Source organism: Anas platyrhynchos, chromosome 33 (genome assembly GCF_047663525.1).
Source record: "Anas platyrhynchos isolate ZD024472 breed Pekin duck chromosome 33, IASCAAS_PekinDuck_T2T, whole genome shotgun sequence".
NCBI lineage: Eukaryota > Metazoa > Chordata > Aves > Anseriformes > Anatidae > Anas > Anas platyrhynchos.
In genome coordinates this window covers 9,992,258-10,005,130 of record NC_092618.1, presented here as the reverse complement: position 1 = coordinate 10,005,130, position 12,873 = coordinate 9,992,258, and the positions used below count along the sequence as shown (strand labels likewise).

Sequence of the window (12,873 nt, the reverse complement as noted above, 5' to 3'; positions counted from 1 at the left end):
CAGTGCTCTCCTTCTAATTACAATTAATATTAATGAGCTACAAGGGGAGGGGGAGCTGAGCCCCCCCCCATTACCTCACCAGGCTCATTAATATTAATTATGTGGGTGTGCCCTAACCCCATCACATCACCATGCTCATTAATATTCAACAGAAGTGTGTATTAATATTAATGAAACCGATTAATTAATATTTATGCCCCCCCCCCCCCCCCCCCTTCCATGGCCCCCCCAAGCAGCACGGAGCCGTTTCTCTCCCTCTCCTTTAATCAACTCCATTTTAATTAACTCAATTAAAACCCGACGGGGGGGGGGGCTCAGAGCGACGACGCCATGATGCTGGAGACACCTGGGGGGGGCAGAACAGAGAGGGGGGGTTACGGGGGGTGTGGGGGGGGCCCCTTTTTGCCCCCCCCCCGCCTGCACCCACTGTCGAAGTCGATTTTCTCCACGATGTTTTTGGGTTTGACGCTCTCCTCCTGGCTGCAGATCAGCACCCGCCCGGCCTCCGCCTCGCTCCAGCCGTATTTGCTCATCCAAACCTTCAGCTGTGCCTCTGGGGGGGGGCGGGGGGGGTCAGCGGATGTGCCCCCCCTCAAAAAACCCCCCCCCAACCCCCCTGTAAGCAGCCTTACCCGAGAGGTCGCCCAGCATCTCGGCCAGCAGCCAGCGGTCGATGTGCTGGTAGGTGATGCCCACCACGTGGCAGATGACTGCGGGGGGGGGAAATCAGCAGGAAAAGCCCCCAAAATAACCCAAATCAACCCCCCAGGGGCACAGAGACCCCCCCAAAAAAAACAAATCGGCCCTCAGGGGCACAAAGAACCCCAAAAAAGCCCCAAATCGGCACCCAGGGGCAGGAACAAACCCCCAGAATAACCCAAATCACCCCCCCAGGGGCACAGAGCCCCCCCAAATCTTCCCCAAAATCCCCAAAGCCCCCCCAGAAAGCCCTAAACCCCCCCAAAAATCCCCAAAGACCCCCAAATCCCCCCCACCCCCACTGACACTTCCTCACGGAGTCCTCGAAGCCGGCGATCCCGTCCAGCAGCTCCATGTTCTCATCCAGTGCTTGCTGCCGGGGGTGGGGGGGCATAAAATAAACCAAAAATTAATCAAATAACCCAATTAAAGCCCCAAATTGTCATTTTTTTTTAATGAGGGGGGGGCTCACCCAGAAGGCCTGGAAGTGGCAGGTCTCCAGCAGCTCCCCCAGGTACAGGATCTGCCGGATCGGCCGCTCCTCCTGCTGTGGGGGGTCAAGGGGAACAGGCAGAGCCGTGCGTCCCCCCCCCCAAAATAAAAAAACACCCCCTGCCCTTTATTTCCCCAAAAAAATGTCCAATTTTGTGGTTTCACCTCAAGGAAGTGGAGAACAGAGGCAGGGAAAAGCCCCCACAAGGCTTCAAGTGCTGGGGGTTGGGCTCGACGCCCCTGTTTCTTGTGCCCCCCCAAAAAAATAATTAAAAGAGCCCCCCCCAGTTAATTAACGCCCCCAAGGATACGTGGGCCTGGTCGATCATGCACTTGCAGAGCGTGAAGTCGGTGTGGGGCAGGTTGGTCAGCGCCTTCAGCAGGATCTGCGCCGTCACCCCCGTCTGGAAGAAGGCCGGGTTGAACTGGTACCTGTGTGGGGGGGGCGTTGTCAGCGTGGGGGGGGATTTGGGGACGTTTTGGGGGTTTTTGGGGGGGGTTTTGGGGCTCACAGCTTGAGCACGGCCAGGTTGGCCTCCAGGTCGTAGGCGTTCTCCTTGGCCTGCGTCTCCACGTAGCGCTCCAGCGTGGCCAGGTTCTCGGGGTTGTACCTGGGGGGGGGGAATGCTGTTAAGGGGGGGTCCCGGGACCACCGAGCAGTGCCCCCCCCCAAAAAAAAATTCACCCAGAATCCCCCCCAAGCCCCTAACCCCTCCCCAACCCCTTATGTTCTCCGAAAAGCCCTCAGAACCCCTCCAAATTTCCCCCCAAAACCCCTCTGAATGCCCCAAATCCTCCCCCCAAACCCCCCCACATCCCCCAACAACCCCTGAACCCCCCCCCACATCCCCCCCAAATCCCCTCAAGCCCCCCCCAACCCCCCTAAATTCCCCAGAACCCCCCAAATCCCTTTAATGCCCCCCAAAACCTCACAAACCCTCCCCACACCCCCCTCAGCCCTGTAGATCCCCCCAGACCCCCCCTAAATCTCCTTAAACCCCCCTCAAAACCTCCCAGATCCCCTCCCAGCACCCCAAAACCCCCCTAGGACCCTCCAAAAACTCCCCACACCCCAAAACCCCCCCCGGACCCCCTCCAAATCCCTTGAAAACCCCTGAACCCCCCCCAGGATCCCCCCAGGACCCCCCGAGCCCCTCAGGACCCCCCAAGACCCCCTCCCACACCCCCTAAGCCCCCCCAGGACCCCCCTAAGCCCCCCTCACCTCTCCAGGCCCCCCCCTCCCCCCCAGAACCCCCTCAGAGGCCCCAAGACCCCCATGGGTCCCTTCCCGGCCCCCCCACACACACCAACTCCCCCCCAACCCCCTCCCCAAGCCCCCCCTCACGCCCCCCTGGCCCCCCGGCCCCCCCCCGCCGGTACCGGTCGATTCCCCGCAGCAGTTTCCCGACGTTTGCCCGCATCTGCTCGAACAGCGCCATGGCGACCGGAAGTGCTGGCTCCCAGCCCGCTTCCTCCGGCGGTCGCGGCAGCTTCCGCTTCCGGCGGGGCCTCTCGCCGGGCATGGCGGGAAGGGGGAGGACTCGGCTTGGAGGACCGCCAGGCGCCGCGCAGGCGCAGAAGTTGGCGGGAAATAGGCCGTGGCCACGCCCACCGCGCAGATGGCCACGCCTACTCGGTGGTGGCCACGCCCACGTGCCCAGGCCACGCCCAGCAGCCGGGGCGCCCCCTCCCGGTCACGGCGCGGGATTGAACTGGGGGGAACTGGGAAGAACTGGGAAGAACTGGGTCAAATGGGGCTGAACTAGGCCAAACTGGGGCAAACTGGGATGAAATGATTCAAACTGGGGCAGGCTCGATCAAACTGGGTCAAACTGGTTCAAAATGGGTCAAACTGGTTTGAACTGGGTCAGACTGGACCAAACTGGGTCAGACTGGGCCAAACTGGAGGTAGATGAAGGTCAAAGCACACCCACATTACGGGGAGGGGGCTCGTACTGGGAGGAACTGGGCCAAACTGGGCCCAGTACACAGTGTGGGGGCTCCACTGGGCGCAGCATTGGTCATACTGGGACAAACTGGGAGGAACTGGTGGTGTCCCTGCAGCCCACTGGGGGTCACTGAGGTCAAAGCGGGCCCTTACTGGTGCCAAAATGGGCAGGGGGGGCCACAACTGGGCCAAAATGGGAAGGGGGGGGTGCAGGAGGCTGCTACCGGGGCTGTACTGGTGCCTTACTGGTGCGTACTGGTCCCGCCCTCGCTGTGGTTTGCCCCCCCCGGGGGGGCCGTGCCTCAGTTTCCCCTTCCCGCCGCGCGGCGCCTTGTGGGGCCGGGGGGGGGCCGGGGGGTCCCACAGCTCCGCGCCGAGACAGGGGGCGAGGAGGGGGGGGGGGCAGTGGATTTTGGAGGGGGAGGTGGTTTTTTTTTGGGGGGGGGGCACGGGGGGGGCCCCGCCATGGACCCCCGGCTGCTGCGCATCGCCGCCCGCGACCCCCAGGAGGACTTCGAGCTCCTGCAGCGCCTCGGGGGGGGCACCTACGGGGACGTCTACAAGGTGACGGGGGGGGGGGCACCCCAAAAAAATATGTATTTTGGGGGGGGGGCGAAAAATGGCGTTTTTGGGGGAATCCCCGGAAAAGTGCGTTTTGGGGCGGGAAGCCAAAATAGGGCATTTTGGGGTGGGATCCCCCCAAAAAATCCATTTTGGGGGGGGCAAAAAAAAATTCTAATTTGGGGGGAGCTCTAAAAAAAATCTTTTTTTGGGGAGGGAACCCCAAAAATGCGCATTTTGGGGGGGAAACACCAAAAATACCCATTTTGGGGGAGGGTGGCGTCCCCACGTGGCCCCCCCTCGGGATTCCCCATTACCGGGGGGGGGGCGCCCCCCCCCGGATCCCCTTATGGGGTGCCCCTCCCCCCTCCCAGTGCCTCCCAGTTGCCTCCCAGTGCTCCCAGTTCCCCCCCCCCCCGGCAGCATCCGCATCCCTGAGGGGCGCCTCCCCCCACCAGAGGCCTGGTGCATCCGGCACTGGGGGGCACTGGGAGGAACTGGGAGGACTGGGAGGAACTGGGGGGAACTGGGAGGGACTGGGGAGAACTGGGAGGAACTGGGGGGGGTCCCCGCGGGCCCTGACCCCCCCCGGCCCCCCCCAGGCCCGCAGCAAGGCCACGGGCGAGGCGGCCGCCATCAAGGTGGTCAAGATGGAAGCAGGTGAGGGGGGGGGGGACACCCGGGACCCCCCCCCGAGACCCCCCCGGAACTCCCCCCTCGGACCCCCCCGGGCCCCCCCCGATCCCCTCCACGCCCCCCCAATGGCCCTGAACCCCCCCACGTTGCCCCCCCCATGTTCTCCAATGGGACCCCCCAATGCCCCCAAGACCCCCCCCCACAAAAAAGGACCCCCCAGGACCCCCCCGAACCCCTTAATGCCCCCCCCGGACCCTTTAATACCCCCCAGGACCCCTTAATCCCCCCCCCGGCCCCCATAACCCCCCGAAATACCCCCTACCCCCCCCCAAATACCCCTTAATGCCCCCCCCAATACCCCCCAGGACCCCTCAACACCCCCAAAAACCCCTTAACCCCCCCAAAAAAATACCCATAACCCCCCAAGACCCCCCCCAAGACCCCCCCCACCCTGCGCCGCCCCCACCCCCCTTCCCCTCCCCCCCTTCCCAGAACCTCTTTTTTTTTTTTTTGGGGGGGGGTTCAGGGGACCCCCAGAGCCCCCCCCCCCAATTTTGGGGGGTCCCCAATTTTTATTGCCCCCCCCCCAGACGACGACTGCGCCACGATCCAGCAGGAGATCCTGATGATCCGCTCCTGCCAGCACCCCAACATCGTCGCCTACTTCGGCAGCTACAGCTGGTGACCCCCCCGAAAAAAAATACCCCCCCCCCAAAAAAAAAACCCTCTCCCCAAAAAAAGCCCCCCCCCAAAAAAAAAAAAAAACGTCCCCGTTAACCCCTTCCTCACCGCGCAGGTGCAACAAGCTGTGGATCTGCATGGAGCTGTGCGGGGGGGGCTCACTGCAGGACATTTATCACGGTATTTTGGGGGGGGGGCATTTTATTTTGGGGGGGGGCAACAGCTTGGGACCCTCCCCTTTTGGTAATGCCCCCCCCCTTTGTCCCTGCAGTGACCGGGCCCCTGTCGGAGCAGCAGATTGCCTACGTCTGCAGGGAGACCCTGGAGGTGACCCCCCCCTTGTGACCCCCCCCCCCAAAAAAAAATTTGGGGCTGACCCCCCCCTAAAAAATACCCGAAATGCGTGACCCCCCCCCCCAAAAAAATGCTCGTAGGGTGTCTCGTACCTGCACTCCCAGGGCAAGATCCACAGGGACATCAAGGTGAGGGGGGGTAAATTGGGGGGGGGTAAATGGGGGGGGGTAAATTTTTGGGGGGGGTAAATTTTGGGGGGGGGCGTTGACCCTGTCCTGTGGCTGCAGGGCGCCAACATCCTGATCAACGACAGCGGGGAGGTGAAGCTGGGTGAGTGGGGGGGCAACGGGGGGGGCAAAAAGGGGGGGTAAAAAGGGGCTGGGGGGGTGAAAAGGGGGGCAGAAAGGGGCTGGGGGGGGAAAGAAGGGGGGGTAAAAAGGGGCTGGGGGGGGCAATGGGGGGATTGGGGAAATGGGGGGGTGAATGGGGGGTAAATGGGGAATGGGGGGGCTGGGGGGGCTAGGGGTAAATGGGGGGGGCAAAAAGGGGCTGGGGGGGGGCTAATGGGGGCCTTGGGGGGTAAATGGGGGCCTGGGGGGGTCGTGGGGGGATTCAGGCCCCCCCTTTTTGCCCCCCCCAGCCGACTTCGGGATCGCGGCTCAGATCAGCGCCACCTTCGCCCGCCGCATGTCCTTCATCGGCACCCCCTACTGGTACGGGGGGGGGCATTATATTGGGGGGGGGGCATTTAATTTGGGGGGGGGTCCACGGCTCTGTGCCCCCCCCCCCAGGATGGCCCCCGAGGTGGCGGCGGTGGAGCTGAAGGGGGGGGTACAACGAGCTGTGCGACGTCTGGTCCGTGGGCATCACGGCGGTGGAGCTGGCCGAGCTGCAACCCCCCCTCTTCGACGTGCACCCCCTGCGGTCAGTGACCCCCCCCCGAAAAAAAAACCACCCCCTTTTACCCCGTGGGGGGGTCAGCATCACGCCCCCTCCCCCAATTTTCCCCCCCCCAGGGTTCTGTTCCTGATGTCCAAGAGCGGCTACCAGCCCCCCAAGCTGAAGGACAAAGCCAAATGGTGAGGGGGGGGGGGAAGATTTTTTGGGGTGTTTTTTTTTGGGGGGGTCTCCCCTTGCCCCCCCCACCCCAAATTTTAACCCCCCCCCCGCAGGACCCCCGCCTTCCACAACTTCGTCAAGGTGACGCTGACCAAGAACCCCAAGAAGCGCCCAGCGCGCCCAAGATGCTGGGGGTACGGGAGCCCCCCCCCAAAAAAAAAGCCCCCCCCCCCCAAAAAAATCCATCCCAGACCCCCCCCCCTAAAGGCTGCCCCCCCCCCCCCCCCCCCAGCACCAGTTCGTGGCCCAGCCGGGGCTGAGCCGGGCGCTGACCCTGGAGCTGCTGGAGAGGGCGCGGGACCCCCAGAGGGGCGCGGGGGGGGCAGAGCCCGACGAGGAGGAGCCCGAGGTGGGGGCACTGGGGGGACTGGGGGGACTGGGGGGGACTGGGGGTAATGGGATGGGGGTAATGGGGGGGATTGGGAGGAACTGGGAGGGACTGGGAGGGACTGGGGGGATTGGGGGAGACTGGGGGTAATGGGATGGGGGCACTGGGGGGACTGGGAGGGACTGGGGGGTTTGGGGGGGACTGGGGGTAATGGGATGGGGGTAATGGGGGGACTGGGAGGGACTGGGGGTAATGGGATCAAAGGATGGGGGGGACTGGGGGGAACTGGGAGGGACTGGGAGGGACTGGGGGGGCTGCGGACATGGGATGGGGGCACTGGGGGGACTGGGAGGGACTGGGGGGAGTTGGGGGGACTGGGGAAGAACTGGGAGGGACTGGGTGGGACTGGGAGCATGGGATGGGGGCACTGGGAGGGACTGGGAGGGACTGGGGGGCTGTGGGGGCAGCCCCCCCTCCACCCCCCCCCCCAGCTGCCCCCCCCTGTGCCCCGCCGGATCCACTCCACACACCGGCCCCCCCCCGGGCGCAGCGGCCCCGACCGTGAGTGGGACCCCCCCGGGACCCCCAAAATCCCCCATAACCCCCCCAAATCCCCCCAATACCTCATAACCCCCCATTACCCCCCCAAATACCCCAAAAATCCCATTACCCCCCCAACCCCCCCCAGATCCCCCCAAATAGCCCCCCAAATCCCCCCCAAAATCCCATTACCCCCCCCCCAAAACCCCATAACCCCCCTATCACCCCCCAAGCCCCCTGCCCCCCCCAATAACCCCCCCTGCCCCCCCCCCGCAGTGCACCCCCTCGGCAGGGCCCGGTGCTGGCAGAAGGAGGGCGACCCCCTGGCACATGCGGTACGTGGCCCCCCCCCCGGGACCCCCAGAGACCCCCCCCAAAAAAAATAAATTTGGGGGGGGGTCCCTGGGGGGAGGGCAAGGGGGTTGGGGGGGGGTGGAGGTCGGGGTCGAAGGGGGTTTGGGGGGGGTTGGAGCCTCCTGGGGGGGTCTCGGTCCCCCTAGGAGGGGGTTGGGGGGGGGTTATTTTTTTGGGGGGGTCGCTGTTGGTGCCCCCCCCCCCAAATTTTTTAACCCCCCCCCCCCAGGTGCGTGTGCCAAAGCCCGGCAGGCGAGGAGGGGCTCCGAGAGCAGCGCCCGGTGAGACGGGGGGGGGACAAAATATTTTGGGGGGGGGGCACAATTTTGTGGGGGGGCACAATTTGGGGGGGGGGGGCACTGTTTTTTGGGGGGGGGGGCCAGGCTGACGGCGGCTCCTCGCAGGGGTGACTCGTCGGACGACGACGACGACTACGACGACGTGGACATGTGGGTGACCCCCCCCAAAAAAAATACCCCCCCCTTTTTACCCTCCCCCTTTTTACCCCCCCTTTTTGCCCCCCCCATCTCACCTCTCTCCTCCCTCCTGCAGCCCCTCCCGCTGCGACCCCCTCAGGTAAAATTTGGGGGCGGGGAGGGGAACACACCACTGTGCCCCCCCCCCTCCCCATCACCCCCCCCAAAACCCACCCCCCACCCTTTTACCCCCCCCCTTTTACCCCCCCCACTGACACCCTCCCCCCCCAGCACCACGCTGCCCTCCGACGTGCCCCCCCGCTGCCCCCCAAGGTGAGTGTTTTTTTTGGGGGGGTGGGGGCACACACAGGGGGACCCCCCCCTTTTTTCCGTGCCCCCCCCCGGGCTGCTAACCCTTTATTTCCCCCCCCCCCAAAATAAATAAATCTCAGCCCAAATTCCGCTCGGGCTCGGCCGAGGCCCCCCCCCCCCGAAGAGCCTCCCCCCCCGAGGCCGCGGGGGGGGCCCCTCCTGGAGCAGCCCCCCCCGGCCCTGGTGCGCTGCGCCAGCGGCCCCCCGGGGGGGGACTGGGACCCCCGGCCCCCCCCCCGCGGGGCACCTCTGGCCGCCAGCTCAGGTGGGACGGGGGAAATTTTGGGGGGGGGGGGGGGAAATGGGGGGGGAATTTGGGGTGTATGGGGGTGGGGGGGGCACAAGGGGGGGGTGATGGGGGGTGTATGGGGGGGCAAGGGGGGATGATGGGGTGATGGGGGGGCAAGGGGAGGACAAGGGGGGGTATTGGGGTGTATGGGGGTGGGGGGGTGCAGGGAGATGCCCCCCCCTCAAACTGTGCCCCCCCCCCCCCCCCAGACCCCGCGCTGTGGTCAGGGACGAGCGGCCCCTGCTGCCCCCCAAGACTGAGAAAACCCGCAGGGCGGTGAGACCCCCCCCCGGGACCCCCCCCAGTGACCCCCCCCCATTTACCCCCACCCTATTTACCCCCCCAATTTACCCCCAACCCCCCTCTTTACCCCCCCCATTTACCTCTCTCCATATTTGCCCCCCCATATTTACCCCCCAAATTCACCCCCCATATTCACCCCCTCATATTTACCCCCCCCAATTTACCCCCCCATATTGACCCCCCCCAATTTACCCCCCCATATTTACCCCCCCAGGTCCCCGCAGACAACGGGGGGGCCGCCCCGAAGCCTCAGGTGGGTGCCGGGGGGGCCGAGGGTGGGGTTGGGGGTGGGGGGGGGTTGCCAGATTTGCCCCCCCCCCTCACTGCTGCCCCCCCCCAGGACGGGGCCCCTGTTCCGGAGGGTGTTCGAGGGCTGCCCCCTGCACCTCACCGCCACCGCCACGTGGACCCCCCTGGCACCCAGGGTCTGGGGGGGCTTTGGGGACATGGGGGGGGGGCTTGGGGGAGGTGGGGGGGGCTTGGGGACATGGGGGGGGATTTGGGGACATCTGGGACATGGGGGGGCTTTGGGGACGTGGGGGGGTCTTGGGGGACATGGGGGGCTCGGGGGCGTGGGGGGGCTTTGGAGACACTGGGGACAGGTTGGGGTCACTGGGGGTCACTGGGGTCACTGGAGGACAGCGGGTTACTGGGGGTCACTGGGGGACAAGGGGTTACTGAGGACAACGGGGTTACTGGAGGACATTGGGGACACTGGCGGCTCACTGGGGTGATGGGGGGACACTGGGGGACACTGGGGGCACTGGGGGGTACTGGGGGGGCACTGGGGGGGGGGCCACCACTGGCTGACCCCCCCCGTGCCCCCCCCCCCAGACCCCCACCTGATCCTGGGGGCGGAGGAGGGGATCTTCACCCTGAACCAGAGCGAGCCCGAGGCCACGCTGGAGCTGGTGGTCTGGGGGGGTGAACGGGGGGGGAGGGTCCCAAAATATTGGGGGGGGGGTCCCCAAAATGCCCCCTGCGCTGACCCCCCCCAGCTCTACCACAGCCGCACCTCCTGGCTCTACACCATCGGCAACGTCCTCATGTCGGTGTCGGGTGAGTGGGGGGGGACACGGGGGGGTTGGGGGGTTGGGGTGGGGGTCCAGCCGCTCGCTGACCCCCCCCCAAAAAAAAATTGGGACCCCCCCCCAGGGAAGACCCCCCAGCTGTACTCCCACAGCCTGCTGGGGCTCTACGAGCAGAGCAAGAGGAGCAGCGCCCGGGGGGGCACCTCTCCCCCCACCGCCTGCTGCCCAGGTACGGCCCGGGGGGGGTACCCTGAGACCCCCCCCGCACCCCAAATCCCCCCCCATCCCCCAAAAATCCCACTGTGCCCCCCCAAATCCCACTGCCTCCCCCCCAATTCCACCCCCCACACACCGGGGGGGGACACCCCCAAACCCCCTCGGGGCACACGGAGGGGGGTGGTGCTGACTTCAGGGGGGTGTTTTTTTTTGGGGGGGGGATTCCTCTGTGCCCCCACCCCAAATTTCTTCCCCCCCCAGGAAAAACGCCACCTCCACCAAAGTCCCCGACACCAAGGGCTGCCGGACGTGCTGCGTGGGTGAGACTTTTTTTTTTTTTTTTGGGGGGGGGGGTACATAAAGGGGTGGGGGGGGTGCTGACGGGGTGGTCCCCCCCCCCGCAGGCAGGAACGCGCAGACGGGCTGCCACTACCTGTGCGGGGCGCTGGACGCCGGCGTGGTGCTGCTGCAGTGGTACGAGCCCATGCAGAAATTCCTCCTCGTTAAGGTACCGGGGCCCCCCCCGTGTCACTGTGACCCCCCCCGTGTCACTGTGACCCCCCCCGTGTCACTGTGCCCCCCATGTCACTGTGCCCCCCCCGTGTCACTGTGCCCCCCCGTGTCATTGTCACCCCCCCAGTGTCACTGTGCCCCCCCGTGTCACTGTGACCCCCCCCGTGTCATTGTCACCCCCCCGTGTCACTGTGACCCCCCCCCGTGTCACTGTGACCCCCCCCGTGTCACTGTGCCCCCCCCGTGTCATTGTCACCCCCCCGTGTCACTGTGCCCCCCCGTGTCACTGTGCCCCCCCCGTGTCATTGTCACCCCCCCGTGTCACTGTGCCCCCCCGTGTCACTGTGACCCCCCCGTGTCATTGTCACCCCCCCGTGTCACTGTGCCCCCCCGTGTCACTGTGACCCCCCCTGTGTCACTGTGACCCCCCCAGTGTCATTGTCACCCCCCCATTTCACTGTGACCCCCCCGTGTCACTGTGCCCCCCCCAGTGTCACTGTGCCCCCCCCCGTGTCACTGTGCCCCCCCGTGTCACTGTGCCCCCCCCCAGTGTCACTGTGCCCCCCCGTATCGTTGTGTCCCCCCCCGTGGCACGCTGCCATGGCCCCATGGGGGGCGTTATGGGGGCCCCCCATAACGCCCCCCCCACCCCATCCCCCCCCCCAACCCCCCCTGCGCCCCCCCCCCAGCACTTCTCGTTCCCGCTGCCGTGCCCCCTGCGCGTGTTCGCGCTGCTGCTGCCCCCCGGGGGGGCCCTGCCGCGGGTCTGCATCGGCGCCGCCCCCGGGCCCGGCCCCTCCCGCCCCGTGCGGCTCCGGACCATCGACCTCAACTCCCTCAGCTCCTGGTTCGGGCCCCCCGAGAGCGGTGAGGGGGGGCCGGGGGGGGCTGGGGGTCTGGGGGGTCCTGGGGGTCTGGGGGGTTTGGGGGAAATAGTGGGGGTTTGGGGGATTTCGGGATTTGGGGGGGTTTGGGGGGTTTTGGGGGGTTTGGGGGATCCGGAGGGTTTGGGGAAATTTGGGGGAATTGGGGGGAATTTGGAATTTCGGGGGTCCTGAAGAATTTGGGGGGGTCCTGAGGATTTGGGGAGAATTCTCCCACATTTGGGGTCCTCGATTTGGGGGCATCCCAAGGACTTCGGGGGGGGTTCCCCCCTTCAGCGTGTGACACCAGGGTCCCTGCCAGTGCTGGAGGGGGGGGGGTCCCTGCCCCCCCCACACCCATTAGGGATTAATTTTGGGGGTGCCCCCCCCTTGTGCCCCCCCCCCAGAGCCCTCGTGCCCCGGCGCCGTGCAGGTGACGCAGTTGGACAGCGAGACGGTGCTGGTGCTGCTGGACCGTGAGTCCGGGACCCCCCCCCCCAAAACCGTCTGTGTCCCCCCCCGGGACCCCCCCACCCCAAAATTTTGTGTGTCCCCCCCCCCCAGCAGCGTCAAGATCATTACCCTGGAGGGAGCCCCCGCCGCCCCCGACACCGCCTTCGACGTGGCCGTGGAGGCCGTGGGTGGGTGCCGGGGGGGTCCTGAATTGGGGGGGGGGATTTTAGGGTGGGGGGCCCAGGTCAGAGCCCCCCCACCCCAAAAATTGCCCCCCCCCCCCCCAGCTTTGGTCCGCGGCTGCCTCCAAGCCTTCTGGCGGCACGGGGTGCAGGTGCGGCAGGTGGGCTCGGCCCAGGTGAGGACCCCCCCTGGCACCCCAAATTTTTTTTCGGGGGGGGGGCACCCCCTGACCCCCCCCTTCCTTTTTCACCCCCCCCCTTTAATTTCCCCCCCCCCAGCTGATCGAGGAGCTCCGGGACCAGCGCTGGACTTTCCGCCTGCTCAGCTCCGAGAGGTTCGTGGGGGGGGGTTATTATTTTGGGGGGGGGGCAGCAGGGTGTGCCCCCCCCTCACCTACACCCCCCTCCCCATTTATCTCCCCCCCCCCCCCAGCACCCTGGTCCTGGAGACTCGCCCCACCGACGAGGAAGGCGCTTACAGCAACCTCTACGTCCAGGCGTGACCCCCCCCGGATAAAAAAAATCCCCCCCCCCGTTTTTGCTGAAAATAATAAAAAATGAAGGACCCCCCCCCCAAAAAAA

The 12,873-nt window shown here is 66.0% G+C and overlaps 2 protein-coding genes across 2 annotated transcripts; one reads left to right on the top strand and one right to left on the bottom strand.

Annotated features, from left to right (window-relative positions):
- Positions 1-256: 256 nt before the first annotated feature.
- Positions 257-2,730, bottom strand: EIF3K (eukaryotic translation initiation factor 3 subunit K). The gene is made up of 8 exons (XM_072030097.1): positions 2,573-2,730; positions 1,704-1,802; positions 1,503-1,623; positions 1,172-1,246; positions 1,006-1,072; positions 633-710; positions 428-553; positions 257-346 (listed from the first exon to the last, which is right to left on the bottom strand). Exons 1-8 carry the CDS (start codon positions 2,713-2,715, stop codon positions 315-317), a joined length of 741 nt encoding a protein of 246 aa, XP_071886198.1. The 5' UTR covers positions 2,716-2,730; the 3' UTR covers positions 257-314.
- Positions 2,731-3,463: 733 nt separating this feature from the next.
- MAP4K1 (mitogen-activated protein kinase kinase kinase kinase 1) lies at positions 3,464-12,863 on the top strand. The gene is given in 37 exon segments (XM_072030031.1): positions 3,464-3,704; positions 4,304-4,361; positions 4,928-5,018; positions 5,134-5,198; positions 5,290-5,345; positions 5,453-5,500; positions 5,600-5,642; positions 5,953-6,025; positions 6,104-6,137; positions 6,139-6,236; positions 6,329-6,391; positions 6,485-6,543; positions 6,546-6,565; positions 6,664-6,780; positions 7,251-7,320; positions 7,576-7,634; positions 7,883-7,885; positions 7,888-7,934; positions 8,058-8,102; positions 8,206-8,229; positions 8,361-8,402; positions 8,522-8,706; positions 8,940-9,006; positions 9,248-9,290; positions 9,374-9,458; positions 9,868-9,944; positions 10,032-10,092; positions 10,189-10,227; positions 10,230-10,293; positions 10,542-10,600; positions 10,685-10,788; positions 11,483-11,660; positions 12,064-12,133; positions 12,221-12,297; positions 12,397-12,467; positions 12,571-12,626; positions 12,725-12,863. Coding segments are annotated over 37 exon segments (2,520 nt in total). The 5' UTR covers positions 3,464-3,605; the 3' UTR covers positions 12,795-12,863.
- The last annotated feature ends 10 nt before the right edge of the window (positions 12,864-12,873 follow it).